This window comes from Molossus molossus, unplaced genomic scaffold, assembly GCF_014108415.1.
Source record: "Molossus molossus isolate mMolMol1 unplaced genomic scaffold, mMolMol1.p scaffold_m16_p_7, whole genome shotgun sequence".
In the NCBI taxonomy this organism is placed as follows: domain Eukaryota; kingdom Metazoa; phylum Chordata; class Mammalia; order Chiroptera; family Molossidae; genus Molossus; species Molossus molossus.
Window position 1 is genome coordinate 57,404,354 of NW_023425401.1, and position 20,621 is coordinate 57,424,974.

The 20,621-nt window shown below is 40.8% G+C and overlaps 2 protein-coding genes and 1 non-coding gene across 8 annotated transcripts in view; 2 read left to right on the top strand and 1 right to left on the bottom strand.

The window, feature by feature from the left end:
* Positions 1 to 6,154: 6,154 nt before the first annotated feature.
* On the top strand, positions 6,155 to 6,695 carry LOC118619605 (calmodulin-1). The gene has a single exon (XM_036246302.1). It carries the CDS (start codon positions 6,215 to 6,217, stop codon positions 6,662 to 6,664), a length of 450 nt encoding a protein of 149 aa, XP_036102195.1. The 5' UTR covers positions 6,155 to 6,214; the 3' UTR covers positions 6,665 to 6,695.
* A 4,202-nt stretch (positions 6,696 to 10,897) lies between these two features.
* Positions 10,898 to 11,091, bottom strand: LOC118620628. The gene has a single exon (XR_004957520.1). It is a non-coding gene; the product is annotated as a U2 spliceosomal RNA (small nuclear RNA).
* Positions 11,092 to 15,209: 4,118 nt separating this feature from the next.
* Positions 15,210 to 20,621, top strand: part of KMT2E (lysine methyltransferase 2E (inactive)) — a 99,969-nt gene continuing 94,557 nt past the window's right edge. For 3 of the 6 annotated variants that reach the window (XM_036247604.1, XM_036247610.1, XM_036247609.1), the window contains exon 1: positions 15,217 to 15,547. The gene's annotated coding sequence lies outside the window, so the exon portion shown is untranslated. Of the gene's footprint in view, positions 15,548 to 18,557; positions 18,623 to 20,621 lie in introns of those variants that run through there. The other 3 variants (XM_036247606.1, XM_036247608.1, XM_036247607.1) reach the window with 2 other exon arrangements.

Below are 20,621 nucleotides of genomic sequence, written 5' to 3' on the forward strand. Positions count from 1 at the left end.
CAACCAGCCACCTCCCGCACTGCAACCCAAGTATGTGCCGTTGACTAGAATAGAACTTGCGATTCATTGGTCCATGGGCTGATGCTCTAACCTCTGAGCCAAATCGGCCAGGGCAAGTTTTAAGCACACGATACAGATAAAACAATACACAAACCAGACATTTACACCTTATTTGGTGACATCACAGATGCTGAAACAAGGGCTTAAGACATTAAATTTTTTTTTCCTTTATTGATTTTAGAAAGAAAAACATCAATGAAAGAGAACACTGATTAGCTGCCTCCTACATGCCTCCCACTGGGGATCAGGCCCACAACCTGGGCATGTGCCCTGACCAGGAATCAAACCAGCGACCTCTTGGTGCATGGGTCAACACTCAACCACTGAGCCACACCAGCCGAGGCAGACATTTTTTTTTGCTTAAAAAAAAATTCACCATAGCCCTGGCCGGTTTGGCTCAGCGGTTAGAGCATCAGCCTGCGGTCCACAGAGACCCGGGTTCGGTTCCCGCTAAGGGCATGTACGTACCTTGGCTGCAGTTTGTCCCCGGCCCTGGTTGGGTTGTGTGGGTGGCGGCCACTCGATGTGTCCCTTTCACATCGATGTTTCTCTCTCTTCCTCTCTCTCCTTCCTGCTCTATCTGAGTAAAAAATGGAAAAATGTCCTCGGGTGATTAAAAAAAAAAAAAAAAATTCACCATGAAACTTGTGTTTTAACTTTAAACAGGTGTTATATTTCAGACATTTTTTTTTTTTTTTTTGTATAATATGGCAGTTTCCTAGCCAATAAATAATTCTAAAACAAACACACAAAACAAAAAACTAGCCGTGTACAGAATTTTGGCATAATATTTTTCCTCTTCAAATTCAGTAATTTAATAGGATGTCCTTATACAATAAATTGCTTTTGCTTTCTAATTGGTGTACTCCCAGATCTTTTGAAATATACACTATAAAATGGAGAGAACATGGAAGTCACCTGGGAATTATAATCAGAACTGTCTATGTATGATTTTTTTCAAGTCACAATCACTACAATTTTCTTATAGCAGCAGTTTTATATGGCCAGATAGTGTCCTATTTAATAACGTCTTGGTCAAAAAAGAGTAACATATATATTACATAATTTGATTATGATTTCTGCTGATTGGCAAAATGTGTATAAGCTGTCCTAAAGCCATAAAAAAATGCATCTTGCACAAACACAATGAATTTAAGAGGTACAAGCATAAAAATAACCTGAAATTTGAAACATTTTAATAAAAATTTTTTGGGCCCAGAATTTTAATATGGTATCAAGATACATTTCCTGATGCAGCAGCAAAATTACAAGTTCTGGCTTTTGCTATATATAGATACAAACATAGGCTGCTGTGCTATATGGATTCTCAGCATAAAATTTAAAATGCCAAATTCTCTCTTTAAAAAAAAGTTTTTTAAATTGATTTTTAGAGAGAGAGAGGAAGGGTGAGGGAGAGAGAGAGAAACATTGATGAGAGAGAACATCAATTGGCCGCCTCCTACATGCCCCCACACTGGGGAATGTGACCTGACCAGGAATCGAACCGGCGACCTCTAGGTGCATGGGTCAACGTTCAACCACTGAGCCACAGAGGCTGGCCTAGAATTCTCTTAAATTCGTGTTTATTAATAGCAATTTTAAATTTGTAGTTAATGAGCAGTATCTGAGTTTCAGGCCTACTCTGAAACTTAAGTCTGTCATTTCCTTTTGAGACTATTTCCTCAAAATAAAAGAAAAAGAAAAAAAAGAATGAAAAAGAAATGGTTTGAACTGCACTGAGGAAAAAAATAGGAAATTTTAAAAATGAGATCATCTGGGTCCAATCCACTGTCTTTCCCAGTCTCATCAATGTACTCATGCAAGTCTAGTTAAACTGGTTTATTTAAAACACATCCTCTTGTTATGCTAAGCAAAATAAGCCAGTCAGAGAAAGACAAGTACCATATGATTTCACTTACATGTGGAACCTAATGGACAAAATAAACTAAGTGGAAACAGATTCATAATACAGAGAACAGACTGACAGCTATCAGAGGGGATGCATTTGGGGGCTGGGTGAGAAGAGTGAGGGGATTAAGTAAGCAAAGGAAAAAAAAAAAAGACAGACTCATGAACACAGACAACATATGGGAAGAGGGAGTAGGGAAAGGCAGAAAAGGATAAAGGGGGTAATAAATGGTGACGGAAGGAGACTCAACTTGGGGTGGTAAACACACAATATACAGATGATGTATTGTAGAACTGTACACCTGAAATCTATATAATTTTATTAACCAATGTTACCCCAATAGATCTAATAAAAAATAAATTCTATTCCTGGTCCATGCCTTTGCACATAAAGCCATGCTTACTGCAAATACTTTGTGTTTCACTGCCCTTCCTGTTCACTGTTGAAATCCACAAATATTTTGCTCCTCCTAGTCTAAAAATTTTATTCCTCTCTGAAAAACAGAAACCTGTGAACTGGGGTTCCTGGATGAATAATTATCCTCACATGGCTTAACCCCAAACTACATTATAAATGAGTAAAAGTAGGGACTAGTCTTACCTTGCACAATGAAAGGCACACATATTTGAGGAAAGAAGAACATGACAGGTAGAAACTATATCTGAGGGATACTAATACCAGTAAAATGAGTTTAATTTTTTTTCTTTTCTTTATTGATTTCAGAGAGATGAAGGGAGAGATAGCAACATCGATGAAAGAGAACATCGACTGGCCACCTCCTGCATGCCCCCTCACTGGGGACTGGGCCCATAACCTGGACATTTGCCCTGACTGCTGGGAACCAAAGTGGCAACCCCTTGGGGCATGGGTCCACGCTCAACCACTGAGCAACACTTGCTGGGCAAAATGAGTTTTTGTTGCTGTTTTTTTTTAAAGGAAAAAAAACCCAAAAGTTTTATATTATAGAACCAACCAAAATATTTTGCATCCAATTATGTACCCAACTGCTTGCTATTATCATAAACTCATGCTATAGCAAAATTCTCAGACACCTGGTATCAAATCAGATTATCTGTTACTTGCACAACAAAACCTGAGTGCCTATTGTATGCCAGGAACTTTGAACATTAGCTAAAGATTAACGCAACACTGCCTATCAACATCTCACAAACTAATAGAAAAGAGTAACATAAATATGCTGTGATAGGCACAAAAATAACAAAGAAATGTCTCATTTTCTGGAGATAAAGATAATTGAGAGTTTACTATGAATCATTAACTGCTCCAGGAACTTTAATTTCTCATTTAATCCCTAATCACAACAATGACACAGTTAATATTTTACTTATCCTATGGATTATGAAACAGGCCCAGAAAGCAAACTACCCAACGTCTCATTTGAAGTGGAAGAACAAATATTCAAACTAGACACATTTTCACTTCAGTGGTGTCCCTGAGGCTCATAAAGAGAGGCCAGATGAAGAACCTTGCACGTCATAGGATGTTTGGACTTGATCTTCAAATCTCTGGTGAACTAAGTGTTTTTAAGCACGAAAGGTTGTTTTGAAAAGATGTTTGATCACATGAATAAGCTAGAAGAGTAGAACCATTAACCAAAAATGGACATACAAGGAAAAAAGTTTACAGAGAAAAGAAGCTGTTTTAAATTTGTTTAGTTTGGCCTGGCCAGTGTGGCTCAGTGGATTGAGAATCTCCTCCCATGGTCTGAGAGGTCCCAGTTGGATTCCCAGTCAGGACACATGCCTGGGTTGCTGGCTCAATCCCCAGTAGGGGGTGTGCAGGAGGCAAGCAGATCAGTGTTTCTCTCTCACATAGATATTTCTACCTCTTTCCCCATTCCTCTCTCTTTAAAAAAAATCAATAAAAGTGCTCGGCTGGTGTAGCTCAGTGGTTGAGCGTCGACCCACGCACCAAGAGGTTGCCAGTTCAATTCCTGGTCAGGGCACATACCCAGGTTGTGGGCCCAATCCCCAGTGGGGGGCATACAGGAGGTGGTCAATGGATGTTCTCCCTCATAGAGGTTTCTATTTCTCTCTCCCTTCCTGTCTCTAAAATCAATAAAGAAAAAACAATTTTTTTAATCAGTAAAAGCATATTTAAAAAAAATCCATAAACCCCTTTCATAAGTGATTTCCCCCCAAAGCAATGGAATTGTTTTTTGTTTAAATTCTCATCCAAGGATATTTTTCCATTGATTTTTTGATAGAGTGGGAGGGAGAGAGAGAAAGAGAAAAACATCTATGTGAGAGAGACACATTGGTTGCCCACTATACAACTCCAACCCAGGGTTGGGGATCAAATCACAATTGAAGTATGCCGTACCCTTGACTGGAACCAAACCCATGGCTCTTTAGTCTGTGGGCCGTCATTCCAACTGCTAAGCCAAACAGGCCAGGGAAATGGAATTGTTTAAAAAAAAATTTTGTTTGGTTTGAAGTACTTATATTTAGTACTAGTTGAATGCAGAGATCATAAATTCTGGAGTCATCAATAGGTAAAAGCTGTGGGAGTTGATTAATACAATTGGTGAAAAGGTGGCTGGAGACATAACCCTGAGAACTACCAAAATTAAGAAGCAGAAGAGCCCTGGCCAGTTTGGTTCAGCGGTTAGAGCGTCGGCCTGCGGTCCTGAGAGACCCGGGTTCAGTTCCCACTAAGGGCACGTACTTTGGTTGCAGTTTGTCCCTGGCCCTGGTCGGTTGTGCGGGTGGCAGCCACTCGATGTGTTCCTTTCACATCGATGTTTATCTCTCTCTCCCTCCCACTCTACCTGAACAAAAAATGGAAAAATGTCCTCGGGTGAGGATTAAAAAAAAAAAAGAAGCAGAAGAAAGCAACTAATACAAACAGGAAGGACAGGGGTATCAACTAGCAAAGGATATTAGGATATATATAAACCAAAGAGTTGTTTTTTTTTTTTTTATCCTCACCCGAGGATATTTTTCCATTTTTTGTACAGATAGAGTGGGAGGGAGAGAGAGGAAGAGAGAGAGAGAGAAACATCGACGTGAAAGGGACACATCGAGTGGCTGCCACCCGCAACCAGGGCCGGGGACAAACGGCAACCCAAGAACGTGCCCTTAGCGGGAACCGAACCCGGGTCTCTCCGGACCGCAGGCCGATGCTCTAACCGCTGAGCCAAACCGGCCAGGGATAAACCAAAGAGTTTTAAGAAGGTATATTCCAAAGTAATCAAATGTTATAGGTTATATAAGACCACCCACATCTGGAGCACATAAAAATACAGAACTCTGACAAAATGTTATAAAGGCAAATAATTGCATCTAGTCTTTTCTTATTCCCCAGGGATACCAAATTTTTCACAAAAGGCTGAGTTAACTTTTAGACACTTAAAAATTCCAAAGCTGGCACAAGAGAACCCTTAACTTCAGATGTTCAAAGATATCTCTTCTCACAGCCATTTAATTTTCTAAAGTATTTTTCAATCATCTGATATATTCTTGTCACTCCTATTTGCCCTTTAACTGGCCATAAAGTGAGAGCATTGTAATAAAAACAGAAAGCAGCCACAGAATATCTTGCATAGATGTGTTTAGACAAGTTGTGTTTAGGACACAGGAGAGATGCCTACACTATACCATACCATTGTTAATATATGAACCTGAGAAAAGTGAGCATTTCTGCTGCCCTTTCAGGTTTCTATTATAGTATAGAAGGAGAAAAAATAATTTGGCATTTCTTACTTATCCAAAATAAGTTTTCTTCAGGAATGAGCTGTCACCTTAGCATAGCATTCCTTCATTAATAAATAAGAGGAATTAGACTAAACTGGAGGAACAGGTTCTCTTGATCTAACTAATAAAATTTATCAGAAAGACATTAGGAATCAGGCATTGGGCATGTGTGAAAAGTACGTGATGGAGAGGTTTATAAATTCCTACTAGGAGTTTAGTTGCTAAGTTCTGATCTTGCTATAAAAATAATTCAAGTATTTGACAAATTACTAGCAATTTCCTCAAATTCAGAGTTAAACCACCTCATTTGCTCACAAAGCATTTGTGTTACTTTCTCTCTTAGGAATCAGGTCAATGGTGATAGAAGCAACCTAGTTTGAGAGTTAAACAAGTGCATGGTTTTTATAATTTTTGAAATTAATTTACACAATTTTACTTTCTAAGAAAAGAGGAAAACGATTAGTCCGTGTGGAGCGAGCGAGCTGAGTGGTTGTGTGGTAGCGTCTCGGAGACCGGTAGCACTTGCAGCATGGCTGACCAACTGACTGAAGAGCAGATTGCAGAATTCAAAGAAGCTTTTTCACTATTTGACAAGGATGGTGATGGAACTATAACAACAAAGGAATTGGGAACTGTAATGAGGTCTCTTGGGCAGAATCCCACAGAAGCAGAGTTACAGGACATGATTAATGAAGTGGATGCTGATGGTAATGGCACAATTGACTTCCCGGAATTTCTGACAATGATGGCAAGAAAAATGAAAGATACAGACAGTGAAGAAGAAATTCGAGAAGCATTCCGTGTGTTTGATAAGGATGGCAATGGCTATATTAGTGCAGCAGAGCTTCGCCATGTGATGACAAACCTTGGAGAGAAGTTAACAGATGAAGAGGTTGATGAAATGATCAGGGAAGCAGATATTGATGGTGATGGTCAAGTAAACTATGAAGAGTTTGTACAAATGATGACAGCAAAGTGAAGATATTGTACAGAATGTGTTAAATTTCTTGCACAAAATTGTTTATTTGCCTTTTGTTTGTAACTTATCTGTAAAAGGTTCCCCCTACTGTCAAAAAAAATATGCATGTATAGTAATTAGGACTTCATTCCTCCATGTTTTCTTCCCTTATCTTACTGTCATTGTCCTGAAACCTTATTTTAGAAAATTGATCAAGTAACATGTTGCATGTGGCTTACTCTGGATGTATCTAAGCCCTTCTGCACATCTAAACTTAGATGGAGTTGGTCAAATGAGGGAACATCTGGGTTATGCCTTTTTTAAGTAGTTTTCTTTAGCAACTGTCAGCATGTTGTTGTTGAAGTGTGGAGTTGTAACTCTGCGTGGACTATGGACAGTCAACAATATGTACTTAAAAGTTGCACTAATGCAAAACGGGTGTATTACCCAGGTATTCGTACACTATTTTTTTGTACTGCTGGTCCTGTACCAGAAACATTTTCTTTTATTGTTACTTGCTTTGTAAACTTTGTTTAGCCACTTAAAGAAAATCTGCTTATGGCACAATTTGCCTCAAATCCATTCCAAGTTGTATATTTGTTTTCCAATAAAAAAAAATTTTACCCAACCAAAAAAAAAAAAAAAAAAAAAAAAAAAGAGGAAAACCTCCTCAGGTATAGAATCCTAAAATAAAACAGAGAACTTGGCTCAAAAAAATTACCACTTCTTAGAGAATCATTTACATTTTTAATTTAAAAAAGGACTTAAAAAGCTACCTATCATTTTTGTGCATTATAGAATAATCTAGCAAAATGCATCCTTAGAAGAGTTATAAATAAAATACTATTACTATTCTTACTATGGTTAACCAGACTCAGCTAAGTATGTACCAGCATATAATTTAGCTAACTAAAAACAAACAAACAGAATCAGTTCCTTTTCCTAGGTCTAAAATGTGGACAAGTCAGTTTTCTTGCTACATTGTCTATTAAGATTAAATCTACTCAGCTTTGACTTTCATCTTTGAAGACTACCAAATTTTAATGTTATTTTTCTTCCAAGTCAGTTCTTTCTTCTCTCCAAGAAAGAAGCAAGCATGGATGTTTCTGCAATGTCTTATGTACCTCCTTTATTCTATCATTCTTACTCTCTCATTCAGGCTCGTCCTACTTAAAGCCCTTATATCAAGGGCCCCAAGAGCCAGCCCCTACCCTCAGTTGAAGACAGATAAGCTTTAATACAAATCCTAAAATACTTTACTGTCCTGTGTCTAGATTCAAAACTAAGTCTTCATTCAGACAGTATAACTAGGGTAAGGAATTGAACTTCAGTGAAGTCAAAGATAGGTGTTGAAATCACTGCTCCACCACCTTGGGTTAAATAACCTTTTAACTGTGATAAAGTATACAATAGTATCAAACATGTTTCTGGGCAGAGTATTCTTTTTGAGGGGTGAGGGGAGTCACTAGCAGTTAACAATTCCTAATCGGTCCTTAAATCAAGACTTTCTAATAATTTTTCTCCACTCTCAGTAAACTAGTATCAAAGGCCTGGTGGCCCCAATAATTTGGAGTGTTGTCCCGCACATCAAAATGTTGTGAGCTCGATTCCAGGTCAGGGCACATAACTAGGTTGCAGGTTTAGTCCCCAGTCGGGGCCAATGAATGTCTCTCCGTTTCTCTCTCTCAAACACTAACTCCTCACACACACCCCCCAAAACCTCAAAACTTGTCCTCAGTCCTCAATTCCAGTTGTTATACTCTCACTTATTATCCAGTGACCTTTCCTTTCTTTGATGTTAACTGTCAGCACATACCAAGCCATATATATACACACACACACACACACACACACAGAAATGGCAGTGGCATTAAAATTGAGCTGGGTTTAAAAGGTGTAATAATAGAGGCTAGGAGAAATTAGCAAGTAAACATTTAATAGATATAATTTCTTCAAAGGCTCTAATTACTGAGTTTTTAATCTCGTCAACCTAACTGAAAAGTAAGGGCTAGGAATGATGTTTTGTGTGTCTTAAATATGGTAGGAATGCAAATTATTTGACTGAGATTAGAGCTTGAGTTCCAACCAGACCCAGGAACAAAGCAACTGGAGGGAAAAAACTCGAATGTAGTTTTAAATTTGAGAGACAAGTATCAATATAGAGAGGCACATTTTAGTTGTATGAAACATTGTTTACCAACTATGTTTATAAGCGATTTATTTGGATTAGTTACCATATAAAAGATAGTTTGTTCATTAAAGGTATATTCTATACCTCAAAGACAATGCTGTCCTTGTTTTGTGGCATGCTTACAACAAAGCAGCAAACAAAAACAACCCCAAAACCAATTTCCTTTTATAAAAACTATAAATGCAAGATAAACTCTGCATACTTTGGCAAACAAAAGCATTGAAGAAAAACGCCACAAAACACCCTGCTTGGCAAATTGGGATGAGGATGGTGCTAATCAACTGAGCTACCTGGCTAAGGCCTAAAATACTTTTCTTTAAAAAACAAAAAACAATCATGAGCTTTAAATAGGATTAGGAGTTGATAAACTAGTTACATTCAGAAATTTTGTTCTGTTTAAACTACCATTCACTTACTTCTCCAAGCAAATGAAGGACCGCCAATAGATTTTACAGCTCTTCTATACTGACTCCATTTTTACATTTGAAACTAAAGTTTCCCTAGAAAGTTTTTTTGACTACTATATGTAAATATGAATTTCAGGTTAAGAGTTAACATAAGTTATCCCTTGCTGAATTAGAAGATAGCATACCATAGCAGGCTTCATATGTTGCTTAACATTTTAAGGTATATTTAACAGTTTAAGTTCAAACAATTTTCAGATATAAATTTTTCATTCTATACTTAGAGGACACTAGTCAGGAGTGGGGGTAAGGCAAAAGAAATTAAGAAAAAAATTTTTCTTTTTTATTGATTTTAGAGAGAGAGGAAGGGAGAGAGGTAGAAACATCGATGAAAGAAAAAATGGATCGGCCACCTCCTGCATGCCCCCACTGGAGATTTGGCCCACAACCTGGGCATGTGCTCTGTCCAGGAATCTATCCGGCGACCTCTTGGTGCATGGGTCGATGTTCAACCACTGAGCCACACCAGCCGGGCAGAAGAAATTTTTATATAAAAAAAAATCCAGGGGGTGAGCATGAGGCAGCTGATCGATGATGTTTCTCTCTCTCCCCCTCTCTTAAATAATCAATAAGAATATCTATTAAGAAAACTCTGCCCTGGCTGGTTTGACTCGGTGGTTAGAGCGCCGGCCTGTGGTCCAGAGAGACCAGGGTTCAGTTCCCACTAAAGGCACGTACCTTGGTTTCGGTTTGCCCCCAGCCCTGATTGGGTCATGTTGGAGGCAGCCACTCGACATGTCCCTTTCTGGGCGGTGTTCCACCCCCCCCCCCCCCCGCCCCATCTGAACAAAAAATGGAAAAATGTCCTCGGATGAGGGGAAAAAAAAAAAAGTCTGCCCTGGCTGGTTTGGCTCAGCTTTAGAGCGTCAGCCTGCGGTCCACAGAGACCCGGCTTCGGTTCCTGCTAAGGGCACGTACCTCGGTTGCAGTTTGTCCCCGGCCCTGGCTGGGCTGTGTGGGTGGCAGCCACTAGATGTGTCCCTTTCATGTCGATGTTTCTCTCCCTCTCTCTCTCTCTCTCTCTCTCTCTCTCTCTCTCTCCCTCCCTCCCACTCTATCTGAACAAAAAATGGAAAAATGTCCTCAGATGAGGATAAAAAAAAGTAAAGTCCAGTTAAAGTCACCAGTGATTCTGAATATTTTCTTACTTTGAACTTGAGCTTCAACAACAAATGTGAAGCTAAATAGACAATGACGATTAAATACTCCAAAAAAGCATTAAGAGCAGAAAAAGGGATCATCAATGTTTATACTATTAAAGCTCATATTTGCAAAACTTCATATATAATTTTCATAAGCCATTACTGGAATGCCAACTTCATGACACATAAAATACACGTAGCTACTAAAGGCTGGCACATGGAGCACTTATAAACAGCAAGAAAAGTGACAAAAACAATTAAATCCAAGGGCACAACAAATTGGGTCCTCCAGTATCAGAGAAAGCAGTACTACATGCTTTGATAAACCCTGAAGACATCAAAGAATATTATAAACCCTAATATTCACTGGTTTTACATACTGTTGGAAGTTTGTGGGTTAAATGTCCTCTAGATTTGAGACATATGTATATTGACTAAAACTAAGGTCAGTGTTTTGTTTTGGTACACTGTTCCCAGAAGTACTGCGATACCTAGGTGGATGTTCAGAGTGGACTGAGCAAGCTCCTATTCCATCTCCCTGATCCAAAAATACATTCAATATATTGTCCTCAGACAGAAGACGTGTCAGCTATTAAACTGATTAAGAACTCACACTGCACTTGATTTTCAACAAAAAAGCCCATAAGTGGTAAGGCTAGTTTTTCTTAAAAAAAAAAAAAAAAAAAAAAAAATGTTTTTATTGATTTTTTAGGGACAGGGAGAGAGAGAAACATCACTCAGCTACCTCCCGGAATCAATCCTGCAACCTGGGTATGTGCCCTGACTGGGAATCGAACCCAGAACTCTCAGGCCACAGGACGACATTCAGTCCACTGAGCAACATGGGCTGGGTTTTCCATCTTTCCTGGGACAAAATTATCTGTTCCATCAGCTGGGCCCATTTCCCCAACCATCTTGTAAGAGAAACTTTGCTCCTAAGCAATCCTAACCTTTCACCTCTTCTCCAGTCTAGTGGTCAAAAGTGTTTTTTTTTTTTTTTAAAAAGTGCAAGTATTTTACATTGTATGGTCTACCAGGAAAGCGTTATCAATCTCTTAAAAAGTATGTACACATTGGGTTGGGTCACCAATATAAAGAATGGTTCATTTTACTTGGGAATCGGATTTAGAAGAGTTTCAGAGGCAAATGCTCAAGTTGTATTAACCAGCAGTGGGAAGAGGCACTGCAGCTGGTCGTGAACAAAGGTACAAAGGTATGAAATAACACAGCTATTACGAGATGGTATTTTTAGCCCATATGGTATGCGAACCCAGTTAGATTTGAACAGACATAGGTAAAGGAAGGTTAGGGTATGATTTACTCAGATAATGAAATGTAGGATGAGCTGAGGAAACCTGTGGCACCTCTGTAAACCATAACATTCCATCTGCACCTCTGAGATGAAAATGTGGGAATTATCACGGGATAGGCACAAATGAAATTGCCCAGAGATGCACCTCTGAGATGAAAATGTGGGAATTATCACGGGATAGGCACAAATGAAACTGCCCAGAGAACATAAAATACAAGAAGGTAGTCAAAGACAGAAAATAATTACAAGTAGTATTTAAAATTCCAGTAATGTAAAGAAAAACTAGAGCTCAAGAGGCTCATGGATTTGGTAAGTAGAAACAATGAGGATACATGCTTATTCAAAGTAGAAATCAAGGATTTGTTTCCATTAGCTTCTTAAACTGCCTCTTTTTCTTATTAAGGCACAGAAAAACTAGGAATAGGAACATTCTAAAAAGTACCTTAAAATCCACTGACTTCATGTTTATCCCCTCTTTTCTAAGCCAGAATAAAAGTTGCTATGATGGTAAGGTAGATAACTTATACAAAACAGACCACTGAAGATATTCCCAAGTCCTTATAGGCAAAATGCCCACTGTATATTCAGAGTGAACAAAAACAAAAAATTCTTTGAACTTTAAAAAATCTTTGTACTATTTAATATTTACAATTGAATCACTGGCTTTTCCTTTCATTCACATTCTGTTACTTCACTGGGAAAAAAGCCACAAAAATTAGTATGGCTTTAAGTATATACGAATTTAAAAACACCAATCTTGTTTTCAAACTACAAAGTCTACAACTAAGACTAAAGAAAATAGAAATAGCACAACCTTGAATCCAGGTTAAACTTATCTCCTCAGGTCCAGCAAACATTTCCTCCTGGCAACAAATAGAGGTGGTCCCGCCAAAAAGCAAGCCAGGTTTCAGAGGCGAATATCCTTGATGAATAACTCCATTTTCACTTGACACCATCATAAGTCTTTTAAATCTCCACCAGTTTAGATGACGGCTACACTAGTTTGGCCAAGTGGGAATAATAAAAAACAAAACGAGTCTTCCTTACTGAATATGCCAACTTAAAGTTTAAGAATTTTTGAATTGCTGGAGATTTTCACCTAGGAAGGTTTCAAAAACTAAAACTAAAGTTCACACTTCCACAAAAGTGATTTAAAGAAGTAGGCCTGAAGGTTTCATAATGGTGCAGGAAATCTTATTTACCGTTTACAACTTCATCTTTTAAAAAACTATACAGTAAGAGGGCGACAGAAAGTCAACATAAAAGTATTGAAAACAGCCTTATAACTTCTGATTATACTAGCAGTTTTTATTCTGTATTAATACTCATGCTTAAATTTAAACAGAAAAGCAAATCCACTGATGAAATTGCCCATTCTTGGAGGATGTACAGATAGGGAAGATACGGAAGTAAGTCCAGATGAAAGTCCAGAAAGTTTGAAAAAGACCCTCAAAATTCAGATGGTATATTCCTTGGTTTCTAGTAACTCTTAGAAAATTAAGTGTTGTGGGCAGGAGCGGGGAGGAGGGAGTCAATGGGGGAAAAAAGTATTTTCGACAATAGATAAATTAATAATAAAAAAGAAAATTAAAAGTGTTCCTGGGTGTTACTTACACCTGCTTTCAAATTCAGGACTGTTTTTCACTTGGATCTGAGAAACCTGACGTTTTCTCAGAAAATAAGTGACACTCCTTGCATCGTGGCCCAGGAGTCGGGGGTGGGGGGGTGGGCAAGTACTCACAGGTGATTCAGATTTCCACACTAGGGACCTGCCACATTATGTAAGTATACTTTTGCAAGGAGATAGGCAGATAACGATACAGGGCGCCAAACCTTCACCAACAGCCATCACACCCCGTAAGGAGTGTCCCTCCGGAGGCTTTCCTCCTGGTGCCGCAGCTGTTAAGCTGCATGGGGGAGGGGACGCACTCTCAAACAGTCATCTCTTCCTCTTCAGGTCGCCAAAGCCAACCGCAACAATCTCCTCCGCCCCAGCCCTTTCCCCTCCCCCGCCCCAGCCTGGGTCTGAGCCAAACCCCACAGGAATGCAGCCCAGTCACATGCGCTGCGGCGGCGGTGGACGTGCCTCTCCCCCCGCGTCCCAAGGAGACCCAGCGCCATCTTGCCCTGACGCAGTTACAAAAGTCATGGGAGAAATTGTGTCTCCTCGTCCGCGCCAGCGCCCCAAAGTTCCGCAGAGGCCGAGCCGGGGCCCTCACCTCGCGCAGGGACAGGAGAAAATGTCAGGGAAGAGCCTTGAGATTCCCTTCGCCACTGCTTGGGCTCCACTTCGGCGCGGCAACAACGAACACCACCGTCACTTCTCCCACTCTGCCTTTGCAACAGCCTCCCCCGAGGGCTCTGGCCCCACCCGCTGCTGCAACATGAAGTCATCGCTAGCCAATCACAACGCGCCCGACAGAACACAGTAAGCACTGATTGGCTACATGGACCGCCCCTGCCTCTCCCCACTCCGTTCACCGAGCGCTGGGGTCGCTGTGAGACAAGGACAAGACGGAAACCGCCATTTCGGGGAAAGACCCCGAAAACAAGAGCGGGAATCACCGTGCCATTTTAGTGGGGGAAACCCATGTTTTATTCTTTGGCCTTGTCCTTTTTTCTTCGAGATAACCGTCTGCTCTCCCCCCACTGAATCACCACCACATAAAGGAATTCCCGCTCCCTTCCCCGCATTGTCCCGCCGGCGGGGAAATCCTTCCCCGGGGCCAAGAGAAGTAGGAGGCAGCGACAGCAACTGCACCGACAGCAACGACAGCTTTTACCCCGATACACGGTAGCAGGGAGGCGGCGCTGACTGTGGCTGTATTTTTCGTAGTGCTTCTCCCCCCGACCTCTTCCGTTTCTCGCTCCTCCATCAAGACGGCGCTGGACTCGCCAGCTCCGCTTTTATCCGGTGCGCGGAGCCTGCGCACTGGAGCCTCCTCGGCCCCTAGAGGGTGTCAATTTACACCGAGCTCACCCTGCGCTGGAGGCCAGACTGGGGAGGGGAAGGGGAAGACCGGGACCGAGGTGTTTGAGGAGTGGGAGAAAGTGCATTGATTTAGGAGGATGATGGGAGGGCGTGGCCATTCCCAGGGCTTACTGTCATGCTTCCACCCAGTAGTGCCATTCCCAAGCTCACCCATAACCAGATTGAGGGCTACTCAGGGAAAAGGGGTAAAGACCAAATCCCACCAATACCAAAACTTCCCAAACCTTCGCAGAATTGTTGAATGCATCTTTTGTGAAAAAGACGGAGATTCTGTCCACCTCTCGGCCTCCAGTTGCCTGTCTTGGAGCCTCTGGAAAGGCAACAGCGGAGGGCGGCAGCCCACAAGCAAAATGGCGGCGGGCAGCTTCGTCCCCTCCCCCTCTGCCCCTGCGGAGCGGGGCGGGCGGGCCCCGTGCACTGGCCGCCGCCGCCGCCGCCGCCGCCGCCGCGGCCGCCGCCGCCGTGGCCGCCATTTTCCCAGAGTAAGAGGCAGTGACACTGAGCGAGCGCAGGGGGCCCAGTCGGAAACCGTACCTGAGTTCGGGAGCGGCAACAGAAGGGGCAAAGACACTCCGAGCAGCCTCGCCGTCGCCTCTGCGTTCCTGTGGACTGAATGCCCCCTCCCCTATTTCTCGGTTGCTGAAGAGGCTGCGCGCTGCTGTTTGGGGAGGGGGTGTGTGGAGCCGGGTCCTGTGTCCGCAGTGGCTGCTGTCGGGGGATCGTCTGATCGTGGAGGTGTGGAGAGACTCCTTGGGGGTCGAACAAATAACGGGGTTCAGGTGTCTGGTGTGTGAACATCTCAGGTGAGTGCTTGTCGTCTCTTTGGGAGTTCCTGGGGCTTACGGGGTGGAGGGACATGTGTTTCAAGGGGGAGGGGATCTTCTCATCTTTATCCTTTGGTGGGGAGGTAGACCTTGACTCTCAGGTGTCTTGGTTGGGGCAAGACGTTGCTTTATTGAGTCGAATTTATCCTTTCCCTTCCCTGTCCCTAGAAAGGGAGCATTATGGCGGGTTTTAGGGTTGGGGAAGGGGAAACTGGCAGTTAAACCCCCTTGAGAGTGGGAGTTAGGGAGGGGGTGCACTCCTCCTTGGCAGCAGGTTAAGGCTGCTTGAGTGAGGAGGGAGGCTTGTGACTGTGTCGAAGTGGTCCCAGGAGCTGCCAGCCCTGTCTTCCCTCCGCTGCATCTTGTTCAGGTGCTGAAAAGCCTAGGCCTCATCTTCATCCATTTCTTCACTGGCAGCCTCCAGTATAATTTTACCGTCAGTGCGAAAAGCGTTAAGAGAACGCCCTGGGTATCTATCTCCCTTTGTAGGGGAGACGAGACAGCTTTTCATCCTCTCCGGGAGAAGGTAAACCCGCCCCTGAGGTGGTCACCCCTGTACCCAGCCTTCTCAGTCTCCTCCCCCACTCCTCTTGCATGATCGCCGTCCTTTTCTGTACCGGAGGCTTAGAATCCACAATATGGCACATTTCAGAAAAGCTTATTTTGACCAAGGGATTGGCACAAACACTGGCAGCAGACAGAAGAGAAACAAACGGTTCACTGTGCTAAATGGGGGAGGAGGGAGAAGAAAAAACAATCCGGAGTGCCCTCTTCCTCTGGTCTTAGTTCCGTAGAGGGACTCAGTCCTAAAAATGACACAATTTAAAGTTAAAGAGAAATCGCTAGAATTAGCTCTAGAGTAAACCCCGTTTTTCTTGTTTGCTCCCTTTTAGGAGATGTGAATAATGTAAGGTATTTGGAGTTCTGGAGACCTTGGAGAGAATTAAGTGAGGTGCATTCAGCTCTAGGCTGGAGACATCAATATCTAATTGGAAAACAGTCCGTTTTTCCCATGAATTTCCGAGATGGGGAGTAAAAAGTGAAATTTCCCTCTTTTGTCCTTTACAGATTCTAAAAATGGCGGCCCCAGGCTGATGTTGTGGTAATCTAATCAGCTCGGGTCCTCCACACCCCATGCAGTGCGTTTGTCTGCAGCATATTACAGGCTTATTATGTTTACATGGGAAGACTGGGCTTTTTTTCCTTCCCCAAACTGTTTACAAAAATGTGTTGACTTTACTGCAAATTACAATGCTGTGTTTTAGTTGAATGCTTTTATTGGTTTTTCCTGAGGCAAATAAAATGACACCACTTTGGAAAAAAAGAATACTCAGGTAACCTTAGAAATTTCAGTAGTGAAGCTAGGTACCCTTAAACATTAGAAAAAATTATTTGGGGACAAATAATAGTTTTTGTTCAGTTCAAGCATCTTTTAGTCAATATGCCAAAGTAAATTAAAATATTTAGTAAGTGTAAGTGCAACCTGTTTTGTATGACTAGATGTTTTAATCTAGAGTGACGTTTGCCATCCAAATCTTGACCAATTTTGTGACTTTTGGTTTTTGTACTTTCTCAGATTAATTTTTAGGGAGCTGTACAAACAAGCCTAAACCTGTTACTTCAATGGGTGTGAAAATGCTTGTTTTCCTCACTATTAATTTTGCATTCATTTTCCCCATATATTTAAGTGATCATATAAGTCCAGATCCTTAACTGCTGGGTAAAGAAAATTCCTTAAGAATTTTCTAAGTTAATTGTGTATATATTTGCTAAAGTGAAGCTCCATGCTTTGCTGCCTCTTCATATTATCTTATGGCACACTATCATAATTATGTAGGTAAAAGAGTAGGGTTTTAGTTCTTGATTCCCCCCTCTTCTGCCCCAACATGCCCATTTATCCATTATGGGATGTGGAATTTAGTCACTTTTAATAGACTTTAAATGAAAGCCACACCATAATAGGGTCTTGAATCCACTTTGTGCTAATTTCAGAATCTTATAGATTGAAGCAGAAAACTAAAGGTGTCATTTAACTATATTTTTAAAAGTGTGAATGATGATTTCATCTCTCTAGTGGGAGGTCAAACTTTTTGGCCTGAACTAAGCAGTGAGATATGAGTGGGCAATTAAATGGCATTTAATGACCATTCTGATTATGAAGCAACTAAAAGATGAGTGCCTTTCAATCCAGCAGTACTTAATAAGGTTGGAGAATATACATCCTTTCATGATTCTCTTATTCTATTGTAAATTCTGCTCTAAAATATATACGATGGAATAAGAATCATGAAGTTCATACATGAACTAGATCGATAAGTTTCTGTTCTATAAAATGTAGAAATAACTGGCATAAGGAGTTTCATCATGGAAGAATGAGCACACAATCTTACTTAGAGTCTCTGAATATTTTATTATAAAATGAAATGTTGATAGGGGTAGTGGGAGAATGTAGGGATTTGTAATATGCTGAGTGATCATATAAGTCCAGATCCTTAACTGCTGGGTAAAGATTGTACATTTATTTGAAAGACTAGGTTATTAAGAACTGCGATTAAGAAGATTGGTACTTTTAACTTGCTATCTACTGTAGGAAATCAGTAAACTCTTAGGGAAATTTGGTTTATATAGCCATTGGAGGAAGGACTCCCATGTTTTTCTTGATAGTGACAAAATAAAGCATTTGGACTTACTTGGCTTCAAGCAAACAATACCAAGTTAAAAATTATAAGAAAAGCTGTCATGCCTTGGCTGGTGTGGCCCTGTGGTTAGAGCATCAACCCAAGCACTGAACAGTCGTGGGTTCGACTCCTGATCTAGGGCACTTAGCTGGGTTGCAGGTTTGATCCCAGGCCCTGGTAGGGGCACATTCAGGAGGTAACCAATGGATATGTCTCTCTCACATTGATGTTTCTCTCTCCTTCCCTCCCTCTTTCCCTCCCTCCCTCCATCTATTCTCCAAAAACCGATGGAAAAATATCCTCCGGTGAAGATTAACAACAACAATCACAAAAGCTGGCTTCACTCTACTAGCTTTCTTCAGCTTCATTGCTTTGGGTATTGTTTGTTTTTTGTTTTGATATGTTTTTGGTTCCTGTAAAATGAGACTGGCTTTTTTTAGTATACTACACTTTATTTTAAATGGTTACTTTATAAATAATATGGCTATCAATGTTTGGCTTTTATTACTGTACACCTCAGTTGACTATGTTTTAAGTTAGGATTGCCAAGGCAAAATTTTTAGAAGGTTAAGGCATAATTTTTGTTTCCAGAGTTTTGAAACGTTTGATCCCCTAGGGGAAAACTAGTCAGATGATCTTTGTTCTTAGGATAGCTGAGTTTGAGAGATTAATTGTTTATCTGTTTAAATGGATTTATAGAAAATCATAATGTAATTGGGGAGCAAATTTTATTTTTAGAGACTACATTTTGATCATACTTCCCTTTTGTTGTCAGTATGAGTTACAGGATCCCTTTGATCTCACTTTAAGTTTAGAACCTTTTATAGGGCTTCTTCATTTCCCTTCAACTCTTTAGGTCTCTGATAACTTTCCTATAATTTTGACTTGTCTGTCTTCCTCACAGCTTCTAGCCAGAGAATTTTTACCCATATATATACCACAGTAAGTTCTAAGACTTCTTGGATCTAAAAATAGGAAGTGAGGAGAAAAGCCAATTAATAAGTTAGGAGAAATTCTTTCCCTTAATACATTTCTTAGTGGTCTTTGCAAAATTATAACTTCTTAAATTGGTTTCTGACTTCTAAGAATAATGTACCTGTTTTCATGCATCAAACCCTTAAACCTATGGTTTTATTTTTTAAAATTTATTTATTTTATTTTTTACTTATTTATTTTTGTTCATCCTCACCCAAAATATTTTTCCTTTGATTTTTTTGAGATAGAATAGAAGGGAGAGAGGAAGAGAGAGAGAAACATCAATGTGAGAGAGACACATGGATTGGCCTCCCACATGACCCCAACCTGGGCCAGGGATCGGAACCTGCAACCCAGGTACATGCCCTTGATCGAGAATCAAATCATCGTCTCTTCAGTCCACAGCCAGTGCTCTAACCTCTGAGCTAAGCCGCCAGGGCTATGGTTTTATTTTTTAAAGTGTATTATGTAAATGCTAACAACTCTATGTTTTTCTGGAAATTACTACTGGGGTTTAAATGTGTACTATGATCGTGTGTTTAAAATGTTGTATAGCCTTGACCAGTTTGGCTCAGCGGTTAGAGCGTTGGTCTGCAGACCAGAGAGTCCCAGGTTCAGTTTCCACTAAGGGCACGTACCTCGGTTGCAGTTTGTCCCTGGCCCGGTTGGGGGCATGTGGGTGGCAACCACTCAATGTGTCTCTCTCACATTGATGTTTCTCTCTCTCTCTTTCTCCTTCTCTCCCTCCCACTCTATGTGAAGATAAATGCAAAAATGTCCTCTGGTGAAGATAAAAAAAATAAATAGATAAAAATTTTAAAATGTTGTATAAAACCAATTGGACTTTGAAAAGCTATCAGAAATGCTTAAGAAATATTAGGATGCCATTTTCTTAAAAGACATTACATTTATTTTAAAAAATATTTTAATGTGTAATAACTTATCTTCAAAGAATTTATTCTTAGCAGATGGTAAGCGCCCAATTATTTGTTGAATTTGAAGCTTTTAAGTGAACATATTTCCAGTCTCAAATACTCATGGTGATCAGGGGACTGTTTCATCTCATATGTTAGAGTAAGTTTTAAATACTTGTATCCAGCCCTGGCCGGTTTGGCTCAGTGGTTAGAGCGTCGGCCTGCGGTCCAGAGAGACCCGGGTTCAGTTCCTGCTAAGGGCACGTACTTCGGTTGCAGTTTGTCCCCGGCCCTGGTTGGTCGTGCGGGTGGCAGCCACTCTATGTGTCCCTTCACGTTGATGTTTCTCTCTCTCTCTCCCTTCCTCTCTCCCCCTCCCACTCTATCTGTACAAAAAAATGGAAAAATATCCTCGGGTGAGGATAAAAAAAAATAAAAAATAAATACTTGTATCCAGTGAGACTTACTTTTTAATGTTGAATATAG